At 41.9% G+C, this 25,925-nt stretch overlaps 1 protein-coding gene across 1 annotated transcript in view; it reads right to left on the reverse strand.

Annotated features, from left to right (window-relative positions):
- LOC311486269 (cysteine and histidine-rich domain-containing protein 1-like) overlaps positions 1-12,291 on the reverse strand; it is a gene marked incomplete at both ends in the record, with an annotated part of 45,292 nt that extends 33,001 nt beyond the window's left edge. Inside the window, one exon of the mRNA XM_084542061.1 lies at positions 12,196-12,291. Within this exon, the coding sequence (XP_084398187.1) occupies positions 12,196-12,291 (96 nt within the window). The remainder of the gene's footprint in view (positions 1-12,195) is intronic.
- Between the last annotated feature and the right edge of the window lie 13,634 nt (positions 12,292-25,925).

Below are 25,925 nucleotides of genomic sequence, written 5' to 3' on the forward strand. Positions count from 1 at the left end.
TCAAGCATAGCTGCAAAGGGTAGTGCACTTTTTGTCTGGACACAAGTGCAGTCTGAGTACTTTGGACCAATATACTTTGCCTTCCACAAGGCCATATACCTACTTTCAGGGAGTTTTAGAGTATGTGGGTACCTTTTCATTTTGAAATTAACTACTTTAAAGAGTCATGCAAACAAAATGTAATTGGATTAAGTATGCAGGCTTGTCGGGTCAGTGACCCTTGTGGGGGTCCCCTGTTGTCATTAAAAACTTGCCACTTGCCTGGTTTAATGTTTGTCAGCCCTTGGGGCACCCTCTACTGACCTGGCACCCAGAGCAGTTCCCTACTTTGTCTACTGTGCAAGGAAGACCTGCCCAAATAATCCAAAAAAAAATAAAAAATAAAAAAGACAGCAGCTTTGCAGATACTTAACTACCTATTGTACGTAGCTGTCCGCTGCCTCTTGATGGCAATCGCAAAGATTTGTGGAATGAATAGAAGGCTCGGCTACTCTTATCTGTGTTTGTGCTGTTGGTACGCTAGCGTTGCCCCTTTTGCAGAAAAGAGTGGACAAAGAACCTCTTTGTAGTAGTGCTTTAATATGTTGCCATTGTCTTTAATTTGTTCTCGTCCTTTTGCACTTTCTTCCCCCCTGTGCTTCTGTCTTATGTTAAAATCTATTTTGGACATTCCCTTTCCAGTTCAAACCAACTTTCAACCGGTCAGTCAGCATTTGATCTTCAAATAGCATCCTCAGCCAGGGTTGACACTCTGCTGGCTGGTTGAATTGCCGTAATTCTTTACTCTGTATTGAAGGATAATAAACCATAAAACAGTGTTGATGCAAGTTTGAGCGTTTCCATGAGGCTGTACTTAGACATAGCAGTGTTTTGAGTTGAACCTTTTCACCTTGGTGATCCCTGTTCAAGGAATAGCTCATGTATGTTATTAAAACAATGATACCATTTGTAGAAGGTTGCAGATCATGGCGCCTGTTCTCCTGCAATAAAAACAAGCGTGGCAATTCTCTTCTTTATTTCTGTTGCATCAAATTTGGTGGAACTTGCAGCCTAAATTTGCCTCTTTTCAGAATGTCACTTTGGCCTGTAGATGAGGACAGGGTTGGGTCAGATTACTTTGAAATGTAATCCATTACTGACTACAAATTACATGGCAATTTTTGTAATCAGTAACGTAATCAGTTGGATTACCAAAAACATGTAACGTAATCTGATTACTTTTAGATTACTTCAATAAATATGCACCTTAAGTAAAAGACACCGTCACAGAATTGAACAATGAATTCTCTTTTTATTTTCCTCTTTATTATTTCATTACATCTAAGAAAACTTTTTGTTCTCAGTAAAGCTGAGAAAGCATTCCTTTGTGAATGAACTAAAAACTGTATTAACTAAAAACTTTAGATTTATTACTAAGTACTTTCTTTACTCTGAACATATCCATTTTTCAGACGATATCCTCATATCAACCTGTTTAACTCTTTTCTCACATCATACTGAATGTTTACAGCTAAAAACATTCCTAAAACATTTTTCTATCTTTTCTCATATTTCTCTTTCTGAACATTTCTCATAACATATCCACAACATGTCTTTCAAAATCTCAAAATAAGTCTGTAAATAAGTCTGTAAACATATCATAGAACAAAAGTGAACATGTTCTTTTTACAACATATTTGGATTTTTTCATGCCCAGGCTGTCATAAACAAGTTGCATTGTTTGCATGATAAAATGTAATCAGGTAATCCCCAACAATGTAACTGTAATCTGATTACACAATTTTTGTATTGTAATCTGGGCTGATTAGAGTTACTTGATTTTTGTAATCTGATTACGTAATCCAGATTACATGTAATCCATTACTACCCAACCCTGGATGAGGACAAGAAGACGTCTTGTATTTCAAAATGGGTAACGCCCACACACGTTCCTATTTAAACCCCAACTCCCCACCCCAGCTCCCCCACCAACTACCCGTCTTTTAGAACGGCAGAAGGTTCTTGGATGTAAAATCTTCATGAAACTTTGCAAGTCCAGTTGCCTTTGTGTATTTCTTGGGATATATTGATAAGAGACACCTTAAGAGAACTGTGAAACAGTCTCCTCGTCCCTATCAACAAGCAAGAGTGAGATTCTAAAAACAGTACAACTTTAGGCTGCATGTTTACTTCCATCAAAAAGAAGAAATCCAGCTTCCCTTGTTCTAGCTTGTTTTTTTGGATATACCGTGACCCGAATGACTGAGAACCTTCAGAGAACCAGACATATCCCAAGGTTGTTAATTTTTATCTCCATGTTACCACAAAAGGTTTTACAATGACAGTGCTAACCCTTAATGAGTAAAGTAACCAGTATGAACACAAGCAGCAGCTACATAAGAAATTTACCTGCAATCACTCCTTTTAGAAGTAGTGGACACAATAATCAACAAACCAGCTGAAGGACATTTCAAACTGTTCTATTAAACAAAGAGGCGGATCGCCCCGCAGACACACCATCATTACTCTCCATAAGGCCATGCTGATACTGTTGCTAAAAAGGGAGATGCAACCACCGCTGATACCCCTTACCCTTCTATCCTTTCTTGCTGTGCTTGTTCCCCTTCTTCTTGTGTTTTTATACCATCGGCGGTGTGCAGAGGCGTTTGTGTGTCAGTTACTTCACTTCTGTTCCGTCATGCCTTCAGTGTCTGTCAATTTGTATTGTTCCATGCACACTTGTTCCTGTTATGTTTCACTGGTTTCAATCATATTCAGGATACGATGTAGAACATAACTTAATTATTCATAACCCAGTATGACTGGAACATTATCCAGGTTACTGATCATCTGTGGAGGAATAGCTTTGATGCCTCCCTATCAAACAGTCTCTCTTATTTTAGTACTGAGAAGCAGGTGCTGCCCTCATATGACCTTGTTTTATAATGTAATATTCCATTTAGTTGCAACTTGTACTGATACAGTATCAGCTGTTTCGTGCAGTGCCATTTTAAAAATATAAAGGGCACACTGGACGTCAGCGATCAGGAGCAATTACAACCCATCTCTTCTCCTCCTTGGCGCCCTTCCAGCTGACGGTGCCCAAAGGCGTAGTTGACCTCTGCCCAAAACGGCCTCGAGGGTGCGTTTCTGACAGACTGGCACCCACTTTAGATGTGACTCCACTTAACAACACACACACACACAAAAAAACTTTTTGTGCAAAAACTTTATCTGTTAGCCCTGCGATAGACTGGCGACCCGTCCAGGGTGTACCCCGCCTCTTGCCTGATGAGAGCTGGGGTAGACCCTTCACAGGACAAGTGGTTACAGAAGATGAATGAATGAATGAACGAACTTTATCTGATGGAGGATTATCATGTCGAAACAAGATCCATTTCTTCATTCGTATAAATCCACGTTTTAAAGATGAGTCTTACATATCATATGATGAAATGTGCACAGTCACAAGACATGCGGAGTTTACATGGACACCAATATTCTACAAGTGATCGGAGTTTTCAATCAGACTGAGAGGGATGGTGTGATAATATTTGCTAAACTTTGATAATCTGAGCAGGCACCTAATAACCATGAGAAAACTTGATCTGCTTGTTTCTCTCTAGTTGGAATAAATCCATTCTTTCTGAGCGTCTTTGCTCAACGTGGTACAAAAGATGAACAAAGCTGGAATGATGACGGCAATGTTGGAAATGTGGAGACATATTGGTCCTCTTGTTCTGTTGACCATCTCAATAGATGCGGGTCAAATCTGACCTGAAACAACCTCAGTGTACAAAAATTTGTGTGTGTGTGTGTGTGTGTGTGTGTATTTTAGGACACTTTAGGAAAAGTCATCAAATTTCAGGCTAAAACAATGACATTTAGTTTTTACTGCTGTCAAATGGCAAAACTGGTCAAACCTGAACAGTATGTAAAGGTTAAGTGTAGTCATTAAACCCCAAAGGCAGTGATTGGGATTTTATGGCATTATTGATGATGACATTACAATAGACTAAAATCTACTCCAGCCCACTTTGGGTTTATAAATCCATCAATCATGTTTTTATTGCATTGGCGTAACTTTTAGGAACCCTTCCCTTGTTGCTCGCTGTGTTATATCTACATTAGAGTCAACTGGAGACTGTAGGGATAGGATCTTATAATCTGGCCTAATTAACTTTTACAGCATTACACTCAAAGCTAAAAGCATCATTAGCTAATACGAGGCATTCCAGTATATCAGTTACTCATATCAGGTATTTATTTTAGGGTAAGGGTTGCACAGCTGTGCGGGTGAGGCTGTGTTTTTTTTTTTTTCCCATAAAATATTCAGAGAACAATAAAATGCCTGTTCAGCTTTGACAGCATGACAGTTGCAGCAGGTGAGGACAGATGAGGAGGCACATCATGTCCAAAGAAGAGAAAGTTTAAATGAAGGGACGCAAGGGAGACGCATTAGAGGGAGAATAACATGATTAAATTAAGACAAAATGGAAAAGAAAACAGAGTGCAGGGGAAAGAAACGGATGGAAAAAGCCTGGTAATGGATGAGCCAGAGGGAGACATAGATGGTGTAAAAAGATACCACCTCGAAGTGGTTGGAGTCATATCGATATAAATACCGGGGAAGCTAAGTGTTTGGAGGCACGGCAGCGGTTTCATCATGTACACACGAGACTGGATGATGTTGGCCCACTGTGGACGTCCTGCCTCGAGGATTACCACAGGCGTGCAAATCTGTTTGTGCAGTAGGCCCTTCGTGGCTGTGGCAGGAAATTTAGGAAGAAGCACATTGGAAACACTCAACTTTTTAATTTCCCGTGTTGAATCAAGTCAACTCTCAGATTCCACTGATAAAAATGTAATTAAGATTGGAGACATGACGTGTCTTCACGGGGGAATTATCGAAGCTGCAGTGATCGGAAAGTGCTTCATATGCACATCAGCAACATGACAGTCTTCTATAGTATTAACATTCAGAGTCCATGCTCAAAAGCCCCCCTAGCAGTCTATGATTAGCAGCCGTATAGTCTCCATGTACATCTTTATAGGGTGACACGGTGGTGTGGTGGTTACAACTGACAAGTTCTGGGTTGGAACCTGCCTGTTGGCTTGGGCCTTTCTGCATGGAGGTAACATGTTCTCCCTGTGGGTTTGCTCAGGTTTCCACCCATAATTGGGTTTTATTGGTGGTTCTAATGTGGTTATAGGTGTGGAAGGAGTGTGAATGGTTGTTAGCCCTGTGATAGACAGGCAACCTGACCAAGTTGTACCCTGCCTCTTGCCCAGTGACAGCTGGGATAGGCTCCAGACCCCTCGCAACCCTCTTAAGAATAAGCAGTTACAGATAACAAATGAATGAACGTCATTCTAGACCTTTATTCTCGACGTTTAGGCTCGTATCACAAGATGGAATAGGCCTGGTTGGTGCTATTACATGAACCAGCTTGAATGAGGGTTTTTGCATCCCAGATAGGCCCTTACTCTGTTTTTGAGAAGCAATATTATTCCGTCTGGGGTACTCTAAAAGAAACCAAGACAGCGTGTTTGTGTATACATCTTAATCTGTTTCTACAGACTTTTGGAGGCAAGACTCATAAGTGAAGTGACCCAACAGATACCCAATGGTAGCAACAAGTGGGTTTCCCTTCTGGAGCGATGAAGAAACTGAGTTGTGTCTTTTGAAAGAATTAAATATATCTAAACTATGAAGTTTAGATATGAAAAAAACATTGAAATGCTAACCAATTCAGGTTTGCAATAATCATTCTACAGAATCCTGGTTTCCCAGCCCAGTACTGGTGGGGCACGCTAGGTCACGCTGGAACATTAAAGGACCAAAGGAACATTACTATAGCTGCTACTAAATTGTGGATGACGTGCACGGTCACTGGCATTGACTCTACATTAAGACTGTGCATGAACGCCCAAGCCTAAAGTGGGGTTTTGAAGCTCAATGTGGTGGCACCAGTCGTCGCCATCTTGGCAGTGACTCCACCTAACTCCTGGCTGCTTCAAAAATAGGCAAGGAGATGAGGTGGGAGGGTGACATCAAGGCGGCACCCACCTCTGACCTTACTTAATAATTTGAACAGATCTGGCGGACATGTAACCCCTGTAATGCTATGGATTTTAGTATCAGACTGTAAACATATTTATTTCTGCTATAAAGCTGGACATTGTATGCATGGAAGTCTTGTGGGGGTGTTGACTTGCTTTTGAAGCCTCCCGTGGACATTTGAGAAACTGCAGTTTTTGGTGCTTTTTTATCAGCTTTATTTTTCAGCCCTTATTTTTCAGCCCTTATTGAGCATGCAACACAATCATGGAGCCATATGTTCAAAAACTTCTTGGCCAATTTAAGGATTTCTCATCTGTTTTACCTCTCTGAAACGAAAGCTGAAGAACAGAAATTTAACCGACCATGTGAAGGTTGTAGATTGTCAGTGCTGTTTATGGATTTTACTGACTCTGAATTGTGGATATTTGAAAGTTACTTGATTTATTTTGATCTTTAGTTTCATTGCAGGCTGATAAAAATGTCGTTTCTCCATATATAAAATCCAAGACATTCCCAAGAGTGCACAGCTGTGTCATTTTCTTTCTCAAACTCCGTCAACAGACTGTTAGCCTGTTGATGGATATGAGAGCTAAATGTAATTTTCAAGCATTAACAATTATGCAGGATCTGCAGGTCAAGGGTCATTTTAACACAATTTCTCTGAGATTGTATCCACACTCAATCACCAGTGTATTTTTTAAATGTAATTGTTTCCTTTTGGTTTGATAGCAGCTATCGTAATAGGGGCCCGGGGTGTCTTCTTACCACAAATTGCCTTTTCAAGTGTGAAAATGTGCCCACAGGAATGAAACCAAAAAAAAGCACGCGTCTATTTTCTCATTTCTGTCGCGTTTTAACCTCTGTCTTCTCGTTTCTCTCATCTTCTCGCGGCTAAATATGGAGAAGGAACAATTTTCTCGTCGTGTTCAAACCTCTGACAAAACGCTGAAGACAACCAGTTCTCCCTGGGCTAAACGCGCGCATCGTTGCGGCCTCTTTTCCTCACTCTCTTCCTCGCTCTCTTCCACCCACTCGGCAACATTAGGCGTACGGGCACGACGGCATGTTGAGAGGACTGCCGTTGAAATGTCACTGTCTGCTCTGAACTGATCCCTGTGCTCACCAGTGCAGTTGCTGGTTAGGTTGCTGAAATTCGTGTGCACATTGAACTGTTATGGCTGGTTGGCTGACTTTTTGTCTATATTTGCTTTACTACAGTATTTTAAAATTCTCTGGAAGGTGTCTTTCTGACAGCAGAGAACATAGACAAATTAGCTCTCCTGTGCTAATCAGGTAAGTTCAGTGTGTTTGTGTGTGAGTGTTATCCATCACCAAACAGTTGTTGCACCAGTTGTTGCACAGTTTTGCCCAGGGCTGTAATTGTGCATGCATCTAGTTTCTACTGTGCGTCTTCATTATGTGCGTGTTGCGTGATGCGAAGGATTGCAGCATCATTTTGCCTTTTCTATTTAACTTATCTAATCTAAGATTTGTTGCGCAGCAGCTGTCGTGTCCGACTTGCTAATACATTTGTCAGGCGCCGTTTGTCATGTAGGACTCCTGTGAACAGACACGAGCGGCGGCGGGCTGCTGAGCGTGGCTGTGATCAAAGCCCTAGCTGCAGGCTGCCCTCTGTATTTCCATAGGACATTCACTTGAGGGAGCAGACGCTGCTCATCTTTATTACGCCTTGGCAGTTAGACATTTCCCCGAACTGTAAAAAGCTTCAGCGTTAAATCTAACTGCAACTGTTCTTGGGTGCAGATGTACACAGATCAGCCATAGCATTATGACCACCTGCCTACTGCGACTCAGCAGGTAGAACGGGTTCTCCACTGAACCCCCAGTTGCTCCCAGTGTGTGGCACTGGTGTGTGAATGTGTGTGAGCCAACGGGTAGGTGTGCCGGTCTCCCTTTTCATTTGCCAAAACAGACCGGACCCATCAAGGCATGGACTCTGCTAGACCTCTGAATGTGTACTGTGGTATCTGGCACCAAGACATTGGCAGCAGATGTTTTAAGTCCTGCATCTTGCCATCAGTGGATCTGACTTGTTTGTCCAGCACATCCCATAGGTGCTCCATTGGATTGAGATATGGGGAATTTGGAGGCCTGAAGAATTTCCGCTTTGTGGCAGGAAGCATTATCCTGCTGAAAGAGGCCACTTCCATCAGGGAATAACAATTCCATGAAAGGGTGTATATGGTCTGCAACAATGCTTAAGTAGGTGGTACATGTCAAAGTAACATTCACTTGAATGAATGCAGAACATTACCCTGTGCATCATACTGCTTGTGCTATACACAGAAGCATGTATAAAATATACTAGGTTGTATACCGATTAGGCATAATATTATGATCACCTTCCTAATACTGTGTAGGTCTCTCTTGTGCCTCCAAAGCAGTTGTGACTCATCAGAGAATGGGCACAGGGAGGTGTTGAAGAGCCGTATGACTTGAGGAACAATCAACCACCGTCCATGGAGCAGGACAGAAACAGCAGCCTGTCGCTAAACAGGCTATCGGCCTGGTTGTGGTGTAGTGCAGAGGGTGATAGACGTTCTTCATGTTTAACCAGAGTTTGTTTAATGTATGTTCCCCTGGTTAGAGGTGCAAAAACGTGATTCATCAGGCCAGCTTCTAACATGGTCCAGTTAAAATGCTCACATGGCCAGTGTAGGCGTGTTCCACAGTGGACAGACATCAAATTCTGGCCCTTGCTGTTTAAATCCCTCCACCTTCCCATGTTTTTCTGCTTAAAACATCAACTTTGAGGACAAAATGTTCACTTGCTGTGGTCATAATGTTATGGCTTATCTGTCTGTTTCTATAAGGCAAGATATTTATTTTTGTTTATTTCTTCTTAACTGTTTTATTCTACTACTACTGTATTCTTTTCAGAAACACCCCATCACTTTTGAGCAAAAAAGGTCGCCTTCATATTTGTACCCAAAGCACATATTCTACGATTGCAAACATGGAGCAGAAAAGAGACTAACTGTGCTACTGCTGCAAACATGAGTAGATGAGACATCGATTAAGACATTAAAAAAAATCGACATAAGAGACCAACTCTAGCTTCATTCTTCTTTTCTAACTTGTTTGGACAACGTTTTGCTGCCTCCATGTTTGCGTTTACCCCAAATAAGGAATAGGTAAAGGAATAGAGTTATCCCAATCATAGAGACTCAGTTTATCTATCATTCTCAGTCCGATCGCTCAAATTCTTTCTGATCAGGCCATTCTGTTCCCAATGAGGTGGTTACATGAGACGTTTTCATTCTGATTATTACAATACTAGAAGTTTTTGGCAACTTCCTACAGTAAAACTCCGACTAGTGGTTCCTCAGTGTTTGCATGCATTTCTTATAGCATAAATCTTTCTAATTTGCACGCATACCTGTAGCTGTTTGTGTGTCTTCTCCATAGACTGTATATAATTATGGACAATGCGTCCCCACTTCCTTGCATTGGCCAAACTGACGCTAGTTTCCCGGGGAGTTTGGAGCCAGAGTCCGAGAGTGGAGCCACGTGGAGTAGCGTTATCCACGACCCGCCCATACTTCTGCCAGACTCACTCGCGTTTTCATTTAATTAATACTGTGCTCTGCTCTACCTCCACCAGTTACAAAGAAATGTTGGATTATACACTCTACGCCCGCTTCACGGAGCGGTTGGCATGGCAACTGGTAGTCATCATGATGTCACATCCTTTTTCTGTAGCATCAAATAACTAACTATTGTTATATTGCCCAAGTCCCACCCACTAACATGGAGGGGGTGGAGCTTATGACCTATACTGCACCCAGTCACCAGGGGGAGCTCTACTTGCTTTGGCTTCACTTTGGAGGAGCTGTTTCACCATCCATCTTTATACAGACTATGGTGTAGTCTAACCTTGTCACTCAGGATAATTATAATTGGAGTCCATTAACGGCAGTGAGGTGAGGGATGTAAGCAGATGCCGTCTCCTTGTCTGGAAGCTCACTTAGTTTTCTCTCCATTTCCACTCGTTCTCTTACCTTATTGTTTTTCTCTCTCTCTAATTTCACTTTTGCCTTTTTCCATGTCTCTTTCTCACTCACATTTATCCCCTTTATCTTTTCCAGCGCAGGTCAGTCGCCCACCTCAAACAAATCCTTCTCTGACACAGTTTGCAGCCTCACTTTCTAACTCTCATTAACACACACGCCGGATTCCCTCAAACTCTGTCTTTCCACACACACATATCTCTCTGTCACCTCTGGAGCTTTCACACTCATGTCCTCTTCTCGTTCTCCAAACTGAATTAGCCTGGAAGTGAGGCAGAGCAGGCCCATTACCACCACATAATTTCATTCATTTAAGCTTCGGCTCAGACTAAATCCTCTGCTTCTCGTCTCTCCCCGTGCCTCCCCGCTGACCCTGTGACTTTATCCTTTGTGCTGTTCCTTAACATTTGTTGTCCTTTGCACTAATTAAATTTCCAACTCCCAGTTTGTAGGCAGGGACACGGTAATGACAATACACGAATGTCTGCTTGTTTTATGGCTTCATTTGTGCAGCTGAACAGCTTCACACAATAAGCTGCATATACGGCTGACATTTTGAGATTGTTTCCAAGAAGTCTAAAAAGCAAAATGGGATCATTGAGGAAGTGGTGGAAAGTTTAAAGATCGGCCACTAATGCTCAACTTAGTCGACAAACACAAAACCTGTCTAACTACAGAGAGGATTAGACCAAAGACTGTTCGTTTCACAGTAGTCACCCAGAGGAAGAATAGATTAAGAGTGGCAAAACATCAGCTGGTCCAGTGAATCACTGTTTCTGCTGGGCATGGTTCAGTGAACCTGACTCTAACAGTTACTGCAGAGGGCTGTGGGCTGTTGGGATGAGGTGTAACAGGGTGTTTGCAGCATCAGTGCGCCGCTGAGAAGTTAACATGACCCGAGGAAGAGGTCTAAGTTAACTTCCAATGCACGTGGAAGATCCAGCATCTGGACAAAAGTTATTCCAGGGGTAAAAAGTACAGACCAGAGGTATGGCATGATTGAAGGAAATGCGTTCTGGCCAGAAAGTGACAGTTTGACTGTTGTACAGCTTCCATTGTTTGTGTTGTGAAAGTCAGTGTCATCGATGGAATTAGCTGTATGACCAGCATGCTGTGAGCTTAGCTGACCAATGTATGTAACACCAGTAGGGTTGCAAAGGGGTGGAAAATTTCCGGTAAATTTCCAGAAACTTTCCATGGGAAGTTAAACTGGGGAATTTTGAAAATATTCCAAATTAGAAACTTTCCATGGGAATTATGGGAATTATTGGGAATTATTGGGAATTTATGGGAATTAACTGGAAATTGGGGGTAATTTAAACATCCAACTTACTTGACTTTATATAGTCCGCGGGCTCAAATGTGTGGCTTCAATAGTCTTGTGCTTTGAGCTCAAAAGTGTGGCCTCCAGGCTTCAAGAAATCACCTGTGCATGTGATGGAGGAATGCACAGTGCATGTAGGGGGTGTGGCCTCAATAGCCCTGCAGTAAGCAGTGTGCTGTGTGCATGTGATTGAGGAGTGTACTTGCATTAAATCTGGTTGTTTTAGCCAAGACTATGCTACAATATATTCCCCCCAACTATATTTAAGTTCCCTGTTAAGGACCAACCTTCAATTTTGTAAATTTCTTATTTATTCCTGTTTATTCCCATATATTCCCGTTAATTCCCGTTAATTCCCATATATTCCCGTTAATTCCCATGGACAGTTTCCAACTTTGAAAATTCCCGGAATTTTGCAACCCTAAACACCAGTCATAAAACAGATCAATACCCATGTTTTCAAATGATTCTTGAGTAATTTGGTTTTGTAATGTGATTTTGGATCAAATAAACATGGCTGTATAGTGTTGCCATATGGTGGCGCTATATGCTATATTACATGTGGCAACAATAAACAAGAATAGAAGAAGTACAGTGTGAATTGAAAACAAAACCGGTTACCTTGACTGTTAAAAGAGAAAAATGTCAGTTTGTGTTGGGCATGTTTCATGCTGTCTGGGGTATAAAGAAAATCTTGCAGTATTAGGTATTAGGGTGGTTCAAAATGCTTAACATACAGCCACAGCATTCCTTGTTTGATTCTAGGCAGGAACCGTTGTTATCACACCCTGTCTCACCAGAATTTTCCCACGGACTCTGTATAAAGATGGACAATCACTCAGTGGCGTCACAATGGCTTTGAAGCTCAGTGCGGTGTCTCCGGCTGTCGCCATCTTTGAATTGCCCGACTCCTCCTAGCTCCCGAAAATGAGGTGGAGTTTGAGTAGAGATCAATATGGAGGTGACGTTCCCCTTAATTATGCATAACTTTAAACCTTAATCTGATTTGAAATGGGGATATTGTCAGTAGAGTCCAAAACATTTTAACATGGAGGTCTATGGGGATTGACTGTATTTTCGGCTTCATTTTTCAGACCTGCGGTTTGCTGTCTGGTTTCCTTTGTACTGTCACATTAATAAATACAGGCAAGAAAGCTACAGAAGTAGCCCTGTCCTTCAGAGTCAATGCCCTGCACACTGGAAAAATGTCCTTGTCCTTTCTGAATTCAGATTTGCCAAATGCCAAACCATACCTTTAGCTAACTGATGAAAAAAGAGAGCATCAAAAGACATTAAGTTGAAAGACTTGACACATTCCTGCTTTTTATCTTCTTCTTCAGTCACGTCCTCTGCAGGCGTCGTTCTGTACTCCGTCCATGTGGACTTTTCAGCAGTTGTCTTGTTTCAGCTGAATGGTCCTCTGTTGCCCCAAGTACCTTCACTGATACATACATACTGATACATGCACTTTGTGTGTTTTCCCCTGACCTTGAGAGCGTCTGTGTATGGCGCTGTTTAGCCCAAAACAATGACAGAATTTCCTTTTAGAAAGACAGCAGACTTTCCTGGAATATTCTAGGGGCATACATGCACACATTATCTACATCTGCTCCCGACCACTGCAGAGAATCTGAATATAATCCTAGTCAACCTGCATGATTTTAAGGTTCAAAAATGTCACCTGTCCTCTGCAAAACTTCAGAAACATGCAAATTTCCTACATTTACCAGCAGGTATAATTCAGTGTAATTCAGCTGTTGGAGCAAAATGACACGGTGAAGAGCAACCTCTTGTGCAGCTATCCCACACAAATAGCTCCCCTCTTGTCTTTTCGCTGCATCCTACATGCTTCTGCTCTACATCTCTCTCCCACAAGCCCTCCTCTATCCGGTTTCAAATAGCATTGTTACCTTCAAGAGAGAAATTACACCAACTAGAGGACAAATTAGCAGCGTCCAGTAATTCGGCAGCACATACTACATAATGACATAGTTACATTTAGTGTAGCTATATATGTCAAGTGCCAGATGGCAAGTGAGGCATTTCAGCTAGAGGCCAATATCCAGTGTGATCCATGGGACGATGATGTTGCTTCGTGTTCACCACGTTCATCAAAACTAACATAGCGATATGTTGAAATACTAATTAAAAAAGACTCATAATGTTATTTTGACAGTATCTGTAATGATTGTAATACAGATATCTTTTCTTGTTAAACAGTGGATCCAACGTAAATGTTGGCAGGAAGGTCTATGGACTATCCAGACTAGTTGGAGCACCTTTTTGTTGAGATTGTTGTTGAATATATAGACCTACAAATGACTCTTTTTGATTAATCATCAACCATTCAAACAAGTGTTCATTTTGACAAACATTTTTGGTTTAGTCTTAGTCTTACTTTAGTCATTTTTATCTTTCAGTTTCAGTCTAAGCACTGATGCCTCACAGCAAGAAGGTCCCTGGTTCGAATCCATGGGCCGGCTGGGCCTTTCTGTGTGGAGTTTGCATGTTCTCCCTGTGTCTGTGTGGGTTCTCTCCAGGTACTCCAGCTTCCTCCCACCATCCAAAGACATGCTTGTTAGGTTCATTGGTGATTCTAAATTGGCCGTAGGTGCGAGTGTGAATGGTTGTCCGTCTCTCTGTGTTAGCCCTGTGATAGACTGGAGACCTGTCCAGGGTGTACCCTGCCTCTCGCCCAATAACAGCTGGGATAGGCTCCAGCAGACCCCGCGACCCTTCACAGGACAAGTGGTTACAGAAGATGAATGAATGCGTTTTAGTCTACTTTTAGTCGACAAAAAGTCATTGCACTTTTGTCAACTTTTAATCATGACATCTCGTCAAACTGCAACTAACAACATTTATTTGGCAACTTTTTTTTATATTTCGGCTTTAGACAAATGACAATCAGAATTTTTCTCCCTTTAGACCAAGATATCAGCCTGCTTTGTTGTCCCTGCTAATTTATATGGTTAGATCATACATTACAGATAGATATAAGAGGTAGCATACACAAGAAGGATTCATTCTAGACACTACATTGTTCCGAACCTAATTCCTTGCCACAGGCTACCGTCAACTGCCTGAGATTAGATGGGCACCCCTTAGCCAATCCAGTGACAGGGACACACATTTTGAAAGACACTCAGTCTGTACAAAGAGATTGTGTATTTTGAATGTCCAATATTCAAATAACAACTTATCAAATAACATTCAAGCCCTGTCTGGTCTTGTTAACTGAAAAGGAAAGCCACAAGTTTGTCATAGTTTTTATCATCAGATGTTAGCTTTAGCCTGTCAACGTCTCAGACAAAATGGTCCTTGACGAATATTTGTCGTCATCATCTTTGCTAACAAAATGAACACCGATGCAAATGCTTTTTGACGATGTACTACCACGAACTGCAAAAAGGCCCTGCACACTGACTGAAGAGCTAGGAATTAATTGGTCTGCTGTTGCTCTTCTGCAGTGTGTTTCCCAAGATCATCTTGCTGTGTAGATGTTAAGTGTTCCACAGTTGCTATGCATTGTTAGCAACACTAGAATCAAAATGGGACAACTGGTACTGGGAGATTGCTTATACTGCCAGCCCACGGCCAATTAAAAACTAATTTAATGGGAATATTTAATTTTAGATAAATAATTACGACTTAAAGTGTTTTTTTAATGACTCATGAAGATATATTAATTTCTACATTAGTCATGATATTCTGGGATGGCATCCTTCATTTAAGATAAGATTTCATTGTATTGATTCCTTTGAGGAGAAATTCAAAGGAATATAAATAGATTTAATGTGCGTGTACTAACATATTTGGTGTCCCTTTTTTGTGAAAGTGTAAAATCACCATATACCATAGAGTCTATATACTCATATACCTTGATAAAAATGATTCATAGCTGATGAAATATATTCCTCCTCTCCTGGTTCCTGGCATGGAAATATGCCAACAATGTGGTTTTCAAGAAAGTTAAATATTACATGTCTGTTTCAGAACTGCATGAGGATGTGTGACTTATCTAAAGATCGTAGGTTTTCTGAACCAGTGGCACGTAACCAAAAACAATGTACTTCCTGTAAGACACTGCCTCATGTCCCCTTTGTCTCCTGGGGGCCGTATATCTTCCGCCTCTTGTCAAAAAGTGACTGGGAACTCCAGCTAATTCCATTACTGGCGAGCCAACAGGGAGATGACTGCAACATCAGGTGGCACACTTACACAAGCACTCACATAAAAAACAAAAGACCGTTAAGTAAAATCCATATGGCTTATAGAGAGGAGGCAGCTGAGCCGGGAAACAGACAGCTTGCACATTTATTTGTTGTCAGATGAAAGTGACATGAAACAGTAAATAAGCAACACTAAAAGAGTTTTGCATAATTCCAACCTTGACATTGTTCTGGTTAAGCCATAAAATGTTACAAGCAGCTGGTGCATAATTTAGCTTCTGGGTGACAGCTATGATCCAAATAGCCAAACAGACCATAATTTCTGCTCTAGAAAGGTTGCCACGACAACAAGAGCTGGCCCAGCATCTTACACATTAGGCTACTGTCAATCAGAGTTTCCCTTAAAATGTAAAAATAATAATTTTCCCTTAAATATTTATAGAAACGTGTAAAACGTGTAAGTCTTTTGTCAGGGCGACTCATGACTTTTTTAGGACTTGATGGCCTGATAGGTATTTGTGGTTTGTGCGTTCCAAGTATTGTCACTCTGACCGCATGGTTAAGCTGCCCATCACAAGCGGTGAATTATGATGGAGGGGATGGCATTTTGGAAAAGACAGGGAAATCAAAGGGGGGGACAAGAGGGGAGTCAGGGATGCAGCAAGTAGAATCAGTTTGGGAAGAGCACCTTGTAGACTTGGCGATGCCAGACAAATACTGACAAAGCAGGCTGGAGAAAAGCTGTCACACTTGTTCAAAAAATCTAAAAGTAGACGATTTGAATTCAAGCATATGTCAGCAACCTGCAGAGAATTTGCATCGTGAGGCAGTTGGGTCTATGTTACTGGGTGCCCTGCCCCACCAACAGCACCGCCCTCCCCCACAAACTCTGACTAAACCCCACCCCCTCAAAGATGTAAACATAGGGAAAACACCAGCCAACCCAAAGGCATATTCTGAGGAACTACCCTCAATTACATGTTTTTGGAAAACAGCAATGATGTGATGCCTTTATGTGCTAATTTTCCTTCCAAAGGTGGCAAGAATCTTCTACCGACATGCTAACTTCATAGCTAGCTACATGGAATAACTCCTAGCTTTCCAAACTCCTTGAAGAGTGGTTTGTTGTATTTCCTCTTCTGTGCTCTCTTACTACATGAAATGGTTTGTTAATCTGACTGACTAGCCCTTGATAGTTGGTGATGGTAGGATGGTTTAGCCGGATCACCTGCCAATTGTTTCTTCTTAGATGGTTCTGTATAGTCTTAGTGGTCAGGGCAATCACATGTTGCACGTGACATCTGTAGCATGCTGTGCCCGAACCTCATGTCCTTTGTTTTGTAATCATTCACCTGACACCACTTGCCCTACAGGAACCTGATTTCCTCATATTCTCCTTTGTCACCTGGCCTAACTGTCCCCATTAAGACAGTTAACCCCAAAGTCAGTGAGCTTGGGGTTACGACATGGGAAGTCGTGTACACAAATACTTGCCATTCAAGCGTTAATGTTCTCTGTGAGTAGTGAGAACACAATTCTCTGTTGGTGTCTAGAAGCCACGGAGGCAAAGAGTTTAGCTAACAGTACATGTACAATAAAACAGTACATGTGGGCTAACATATTTAAGCTAACTGACTAATCGCTCAGTGGAAACTTGTCTTTTACTTACTTTCATGCATTTAAATTGAAATTACGGTTGGTGTGTAGTTGCGGTCCGTGTAAGCATGAAGTGCAAACCCAGTATAGCTGTTTAGTTTGTAGTAGTTAGTCTCCATTTATATTATATTTTGCTTTTTTCAGTCTCCATCTTGTCAAACTTGTGCTCCAAGCTAATCTGCCCATTGAATTTTAATTAGATTTACACCAACATTTTTCTGCCTTCAGAGCAGCTCTGGTTAAATTTAGCTACTCCAGTCAGCAGAGATTCAGACAACAAGAGATAAGTGAAGTGAAATAAAAGAGGAGATGGAAAAAAAAAAACACGGAGAGATAACACAATTTAACACAAGATGCTGTGACATGATATAAAAGCAATGTTATGTTAAAGTGCAATGGGGAGGAATGACGGAAGCCTCAAACAACTGCCAGTTAAATTTACTTTACATACACACATGCCCACAAAGTATGCATTTGAGAGAAAGTAACTTTAAAGTTTGACCCATGTCACCCGTGATCATCCATTAATGTTCTGACAAGTTTTCTTTCCTCATTATTCAAAGACACTATGACCCATCCAACAAACACTGAGGCTGCTGTGTAATAAAGCTGAAGCAGAAAGCTGTGCTGTTAAAATGTCTCAGCCAAATCTCTGGTAGCACTGCATTTACCTTGAATACCTTTATACCTATAATGATTCTGTATAGTTTCTAATCTACTTTTTTAAAATTGAAAAAGTTCTCAACCATTTGTTGGAGCCAAAAAAAGGATTGTCCTAATTAGGCCTCAGTTGGACCCAAATGTGTTTTGATACAAAGCCCAGATCTTCAGAAATCAAGTGGAAATCTGGAAAAACAGACTCAGACTATGGGGGGGTTAGAGGGTGACAATTTTAAATAAATAAAGGACACTGCTAGCGATGAGATGGACAAGTTTTTGACGGGCTCCCACGCAAACGCAAACCTGTTACACTGAACATAATTACACAGTGAAGTTTACTTTTATTTGTTCAAAAAAGGTTGAGGTTTGTATTAATTACAATGTGTGAAATAAACTACAATGGAGTCGGAAAACAAAATGTTTTTTTGGGGGGGGCGTAAAGATTTTCTTATGTACCAAAGGGGGGCCCAGCAGAGAAAGTTTGGGAACCACTGACATAGAGAGTTTCTCTTAAAGTCACAGACATACCGCAGCCTCTGTGAAGACTGCAGGAATTCACATACTGACTTTTTAGCCAGTCTTTTTTAGCCAATGTTTGCCATCTTATTTTAGCATGTTAGTCTGCTAACATTTGCTAATTAGCAGTAGACGCAAACATGAGCGGAACTTTTGCGGACGTTTAGTCAGAAACCAAAGTATTGGACAAATTATTAATTTTATTGGATGCGTCATATCTTTTGGGTGGCCACACTTCTCCATGGCCACACAAAAGTCACAGGAGTTCATCCTCTGGGGAGCAAGAATGTTTGTGCCAAATTTTGCGGCAATCTTACTTGTACATGTTGAGCTATTTCATTGGATAATTGAAAACTTTGATTTCCTGTTGCATTAGAGATAGAGTCAGGAAATCATCCATAGTCAGTGGGCTTTATCTTCTGGATTACAGATTTGGACTTTACATATTAAAATATGCACCAAATAATCAATGTCAAAGTTGTTATAATACTGCTGACTAAAGTTGTCGTCTTGTTGACCCACTACTCCCATGCTGCTGGTGGGATTAACAACAGCAAAGTTGCTCATGATCATTTGTACTTTATAGTTTTTACATTGCCTGACTTTGTTATGGCTCCCCAAATTTCCCAGTTCCCTTGCAGTATTACTAAAAGTAGTGATGGGAAATCCAGCTCTTTACAAAGATTCAACTCTTTTGGCTCGGCTTCCTTGGAAGAGTCGGCTCTTATGGCTCCCAGACAGCTCCCAAATGTCTCTTCATTTAGTTCCACTCAAAGTCTTCTATTTTATTCTAATTTAGCGGTTATGAATAGTTTGTGTGTTGGTAAGCAATTTTTCAAAAAAAGTCCCACTTCCTTTTTTAACACAATGGTATGATCCTAGTCTGTCCTCGCATGTGATTGGCCGCATAAGTGCGCATCATAATAAAGTTGCAGCCCTGCCTGCATGGATGCAGGAGCTGCTGAAGCTTCAGCTCTCCCCAGCGGGATTCAACTCTTCTCGTTTGCTATAAAGTATGGACTCTTAGAGCCGGCTCGTTTGCGTACGACACATCCCTAGAACATTAAACTTTTTGGCTTTGGGGCACTTCAACCAAATCAGGTAGTGTACTTAAATACAGGTAGACAAGTCATTGCCTAGAGGCAGTTCTGAAATGTAGTATTGGGTTAACTTCCATGCCCCTTTGCTTGTTCATGAAGAATTTTACAGTTGGTAACAAACAGTACTCAAAACACTGCAGTCAGCAGCGACACTGTTTAACCGCTTTCAGCAAGGTAATTACCAGCAGAGCCTGGGATTGCAACATTATCCAAAACAGTCACCCTCTCCGTGCATTCTCGAGAGGACGGCAAATCAGACTCAAAGCTCTCGCACAGGCCCTTGAAGGATACGTGCGGCAAAGACATAGGTCCACACACGCGGCTGCAATTATTCTTAAAGCCTTTTTAGAAGAGTACGGATGAAAGGCGGCAGCTGGGACTGAACTCTGATACCATACAGTTAGACTCCAACTGACACTGCTACTGAGACTGATCAGTCTAGGATACAAGAAAACAATCTATTACTGGGACTTAATGCAGTCTCTACGCTAGTAATTAGTTTCAATCAAAATATAATTATACACCGATCATGCATAACATTATGACCACCTTCCTAATATTGTGTAGGTCTGCCTTGTGCCTCCAAAACAGTTGTGACTGTTGTTAGTGGGGGGCCTTTTGGTCCCATGGGTTGAGGGGAGGGGCCTCTGTGGATCATCCCACAGATACTTGATCAGTTTGGGATCTAGTGAATTTGGAGGCCAACACCTTGTGCTGTTCTTCATGTTGTTTTTTTTTTAGTTGTTTCTAAACCTTTTGTGTGTGTCTGTCTGTGTCAGGCTTCATCCTGCTGGGTATGGCTGCTGCCATCAAGGAGTGTCATTGCTATGGGGTGGGGATGGTACATATCTAAATCCTCATTTAAGGTACTGCGGGACATAGATGCTGTAACCTATGCACATAGCCTATGCCAGTGCAAGCTATTTATATTTTCTATTTTTTTTTTAGAAAACTACGAGAAGCACTATTACTACAATACTTGAGTCCTGAATCTAATTGTAGTCAGGAATGTTGATTAACCAGTGACCAGACCTTCCACACACACACTGGCGTCATTATACTACAGCCCCAAGAGACACATTCACTACACTCAATTCATCTCCATTGCACTAAATATGAGACAACTTGGACCATCTGGCTGGACCTCTGTTGAGTTAGATCAGCCACTTTAAACTGGGTAAATACTTATTCAGTAACTTATTTTGCAAATTAAGTGACATTATTTTAACAGTAAATAGCTTTTTTTTATGTTGTTTCTATCTGTAGCGCTGCCGGTTGAACTGAGGATTAACAGGTCCTCCAGGCTCCAGCATAAAAATGTAATATTATTCAAACACAATAACAAGTTTGTTTTATCTACCCCAAATGATCTTGGCTTGCAAATTGTATTTTATTTTTGGAGCTGTGAGAAAGCGGATTCAGTCAAATCTGTGATAAGATCTCCAAATAGTCACATTAAATTAAGTTTTAAATTGAAAAAAAAACAATAAGCTGATGAACTCTTGTTTTGCTGGCCGCCTTTAACCATGTCCAAATATATTTGATTAAATATCCTGGTTGAAACACAAGTACATTTTAATATCATACCAATCAGCCACAACATTAAAACCACTGACAGGAGAAGTAAATAACATTGACCATCTTGTGACAATCCAATGTCTGCTGGGAAACTTTTGGACCTGGCATTCATGTGGATGTTATTTAGACATGGAGCTATGGAATGAATTTACTATCATAATGCAAGAGCATTTTAAATTGATTCGAGGGTAGGATTTATCGATTTCATTCTCAGATTTTGTGATATTATCTCTCAAAACTCTGCTCTCGCTCTCAAATTTGCTCTGCGCTCTCAAATTTGCTCTGCGCGTGCTCAAACTGTGTCCACGCACTCGGTTACGATGCTGCTCGCGCAGATTTCCTGCGCTCAATCTCCAGCTCTCTCTCTTGCTCTCACGGAACATGTGCGCTCACGAAACTCTGCTCTGCTCGCGGATGTTTGGTGTATCAACGCTGTCAACCAATAGAAGGCCGGCTGGTAGTGACCAATCAGATGATCCCTGTTTGTATACGGGTGCGTTGGCTGTTTTTCGAGGAGCGTCGCATACGGGCGGGCACTCTTTCAACAGGTTTCATTCACTCCCTACCCCCGGGGCAGTAATAAATGTGATTTCTTGTATTTGTTGGACCACTGTAAAATATCATTCAACACATACAAGAGCGTCCGAGCTTCTCATTAAAATGGCTATATTGTATAATAACAGCCGCATCGAACACGCTCTTTGCGGTGTGCTGGTGCAGAAAACAATGTCACCATCCTGAAGCTAGCGGGACGGGCGAAATGGGGCGGCAATGCCAAAGTGCTCAGGCAAGTTATTTTTAGATTCATTTTAATGTCACGCGCTTGTGGTAACTTTCGTGAACGCTTTAAAATCAAGGTAAAATGTTTACGATGAGGCAGTGAGCTGCTGAGGCTCTTGGTCTCTGTTCCAGACCTAGCTAATGAGCTATATTCTAGATGTGCAACAAATATTTACATGGGACATTGGTGGTTATTATTTTTCTTCCTAATGTTAGCAGGCCATAAAATTGCCTCATCGTAAACATTTTTACCTTGATTTTAAAGCGTTCACGAAAGTTACCACGAGCGCGTGACATTAAAATGAATTTAAAAATAACTTGCCTGAGCACTTTGGCTTTGCCGCCGCTCCATTTCGCCCGTCCCGCTAGCTTCAGGATGGTGACATTGTTTTCTGCACCAGCACACCGCAAAGAGCAGTGTTCGATGCGGCTGTTATTATACAATATAGCCATTTTAATGAGAAGCTCGGACGCTCTTGTATGTGTTGAATGATATTTTATTCGAACAGTGGTCCAACAAATACAAGAAATCACATTTATTACTGCCCCGGGGGTAGGGAGTGAATGAAACCTGTTGAAAGAGTGCCCGCCCGTATGCGACGCTCCTCGAAAAACAGCCAACGCACCCGTATACAAACAGGGATCATCTGATTGGTCACTACCAGCCGGCCTTCTATTGGTTGACAGCGTTGATACACCAAACATCCGCGAGCAGAGCAGAGTTTCGTGAGCGCACATGTTCCGTGAGAGCAAGAGAGAGAGCTGGAGATTGAGCGCAGGAAATCTGCGCGAGCAGCATCGTAACCGAGTGCGTGGACACAGTTTGAGCACGCGCAGAGCAAATTTGAGAGCGCAGAGCAAATTTGAGAGCGAGAGCAGAGTTTTGAGAGATAATATCACAAAATCTGAGAATGAAATCGATCAATTCTGCCCTCGAATCAATTTAAAATGCTCTTGCGTTATGATAGTAAATTCATTCCATATGTATGGAGCACCCACCTAGACCAGACCAGGCACCCCCACCCTGTAGCAATGACACTCCTTGATGGCAGCAGCCATCCCCAGCAGGATGCATCTGGAAATCGTTAACTCAGACTTGAGCACCTCCCAAGCGACACAAACCTTTCGTACGAAGTGAAATCGGAGTCAAAATTATATATGCATTTGCTGCCACCTGACACATACATGTACTTTAATTTGAAAGTAGGAAAGTAAAATGAACAACCCCATACAACAACAGGCTAGGGATGCTTGGTGCTGCTTTAATGCAGCGTTTGAAATCAATAGGACTGGGTTGAGAACTGGTGTCTCCATGGTAGTTTCAAGTATTTGTGTAAAGCAAATGTCCACCAAAGCTGCAAGTTGCAAAGCTAATAAGCACATCCCTCAATTGAATATTTGTCCATGTTCTCCAACCCAGTTTCTTGCAGTGTCACTCTCTCCCTCCACTGTTGTTCCTCCAGTCATTTCCACAACAGAGATACACCAGACGTTATTATACACCGAGGGCTCCATTAAACTGCAAACTAAACTGAACAGCCTCGCTCTAATAGGCCGCTGCACAGCTCCGTACAGCTCGGAACGGTCCTTTCCGACATCATGCGCTCTCCGCCACATGGCAATAAAGGAAATTGAATGGCCACAAAGCTGTGCCGTGTGAATTTGAGCGACGGCCAACACATTTCAGAGCAAAAAGGCTGATTGCCGTGCAGCCACACAGTCGGCAGATTGAATGCAGTTTGGTGTTTATCGAAAAAAAAAAAAAAAGAACTCATATTTTAATCTCTTTGAATTACAATTATTCTGCAGCTGTCGTGTTGTCGGGCTTGAATATTTTTTTTGATTTGGTTTCCATCAGAACGGAGGCGATTTAATCACCCTTATTCTGTTGTCTTGCTGTTTTTATGATCGCTGCTGAACACAACCACCACAATCGTAAAGATCAGTCAGCGGCTGTGTGAAGGTGCCACGCCGGTCGGCCTCGACGCTGTCGTGATCCCAATAAAATGTAATGCAACAAAGCACTATAAAGTCCTTTATCTTCACAGCAGATGGAACTGAATTGCGTTGTAGAGAATGCTGAGAAGAAAGAAGCGCCTCAGCTGGGTATGTTATAATGCTGCTGTGAGCTTTAGAGCCAAATAAATTCATCGCTCTCCCTCCCGCTCCGGTTTACACGCAACACTGTGCCAGCATCATGCCTTTAGCCAACCAGCTTCCTGCTGAATGTCACTCAGACTGCCGGACTTGCCTGTTCCCATCTGTCTGTAGCCATTACTCCAGTTCCTGCTGACCTTCTCCACTTACCTCAAATCCCTCCACTCCACTAAGTCGCTCTCACATAAAGTTTAACTTTCCACCAGCAGAGTACGGGACTTATCTGACCTCTCTAGAGCAGTTAGCTATCAGCTAAGAAGCACGGTTATACCTCTGCGGGACATAGACGGAGTAACCTACGCACGTAGCCTATGCCGGTGCGAGCCATTTGTACTTGTGCCCACGTCAGTCTGGCTCGGTCTGTGAAAACACCACCCAAATGCTAGTCGTGGTGTGTCTTTTTCGTCAGTCAGGTTCATTTTTGTTTCTACTTCCTGCTTCACTTTAAACAATGGCGACTGAAACTTTCACCAAAATTTTGCCAAAGACGAGTCATACAAATGTTGTGTGATGTGTTCCAAACGATGTGTTCCATCTTTATTGCTCCAAAACCATCATTTTGAGAATTGTGGCAATGAGGAAGCAGCCGGAAATACTAAAGCGGAAACACGATACTACCAAGCGGACCAATCACAGCTGTTGGTGTCTGCGTCGGTGTACACATAGTTACATTTCTGGGGAGTTGCACGTCAGGCTACGGTGTTAGGGTCTGCATAGGGCCTGGGGTGACGTTGTAGCTACGCCATCAAATTGACACAGAAGTATAAGCCATGCAAGAGCCTTCTAATTCCCATTCAACCTGATAAACTCCTTTTTTTGTAATGTCTATTCCTGAGAGGCTCATCTCTGTGCTTCTCTCTTTTTTTTTTTAGAAGGTTAGACAAATACACTAGGGCTATGCTTCCCAATTTACCTGAAACGTCCCAAATAGTAGTTTAGGACAACTCTCACCTCCGTGATGTCTATACCTGGCCAACAATACTGGCCTGCTTTACTTATCTGAATATAGATATGGTTCGAATTTTTGCAGAAAATGTGTTGCAATCTGCCACATTACAGTGAAGATCTCTTCAGTGCCAAAAAGCTTTCCAGTTTCAGCAGAAACAAGCCAGAAGCTCTCATCCTCTTTGCACAAAATAGTTTGTCTCTTTGTCCCTTTGTGTTCTGTATCAGTGGGATAGTTGGCAAGAGATGAGCCTGTCCCAGCGGCTTCACGATGTGGGCTTAATCTTCATTTACACCGCACATCCACACAAAGTGGCCTTAGAAGACGCTCCCTCTGGAGTTTAGCCTGCTTTCTTTGCCAGGCTGTAAAAACAGTGAGAAACTGGAATTTGTTGCTTATGTAATCTAGGTTGTCTTCCTTTTATAGGTGAACTCTGACAAAGGACAGGAATGTACAACTGATGCAGAAGCACTTTGTAAAGAGAAGGTATAAGTCTCCCAGAGCTTCAAAGGGTTGTTATGTCTTCTTTAATACTTGCACAAGATGGGCTGCAAGCCTCTAAATTCAACATTTTTCCATTGTGTTGTCAAGCTTTCTTATTGTAGGTAGAGACACACACTTCTCACTAAAATAAATTGTGATATTAGTCAAACCAAAAAAAGAACATAACATTCCTGAAGATAAAGCTTGGTGAAGGGCCTGTGCAACAGTATCCAGTGTCTTTCCCCGTCTCAGCTGTTGAACTCCTTCAGAGTCACCATATATGTTTTCGTGGCCTCACTCACCAGTTTCCTCTTCAGTTTGTGAGGACGGCCTGCTCCGGACAGATTGTGCCATGCTCAATATTCAATATCAAAGTGATGGATTTAATTAAACTCTAATTAGCCCTGTGATAGACTGGCGACCTGTCCAGGGTGTACCCTGCCTCTTGCCCAATGACCGCTGGGATAGGCTCCAGGCTC

Source organism: Chelon labrosus, assembly GCF_963514085.1.
Source record: "Chelon labrosus genome assembly, chromosome: 1".
Classification (NCBI taxonomy): Eukaryota; Metazoa; Chordata; class Actinopteri; order Mugiliformes; family Mugilidae; genus Chelon; species Chelon labrosus.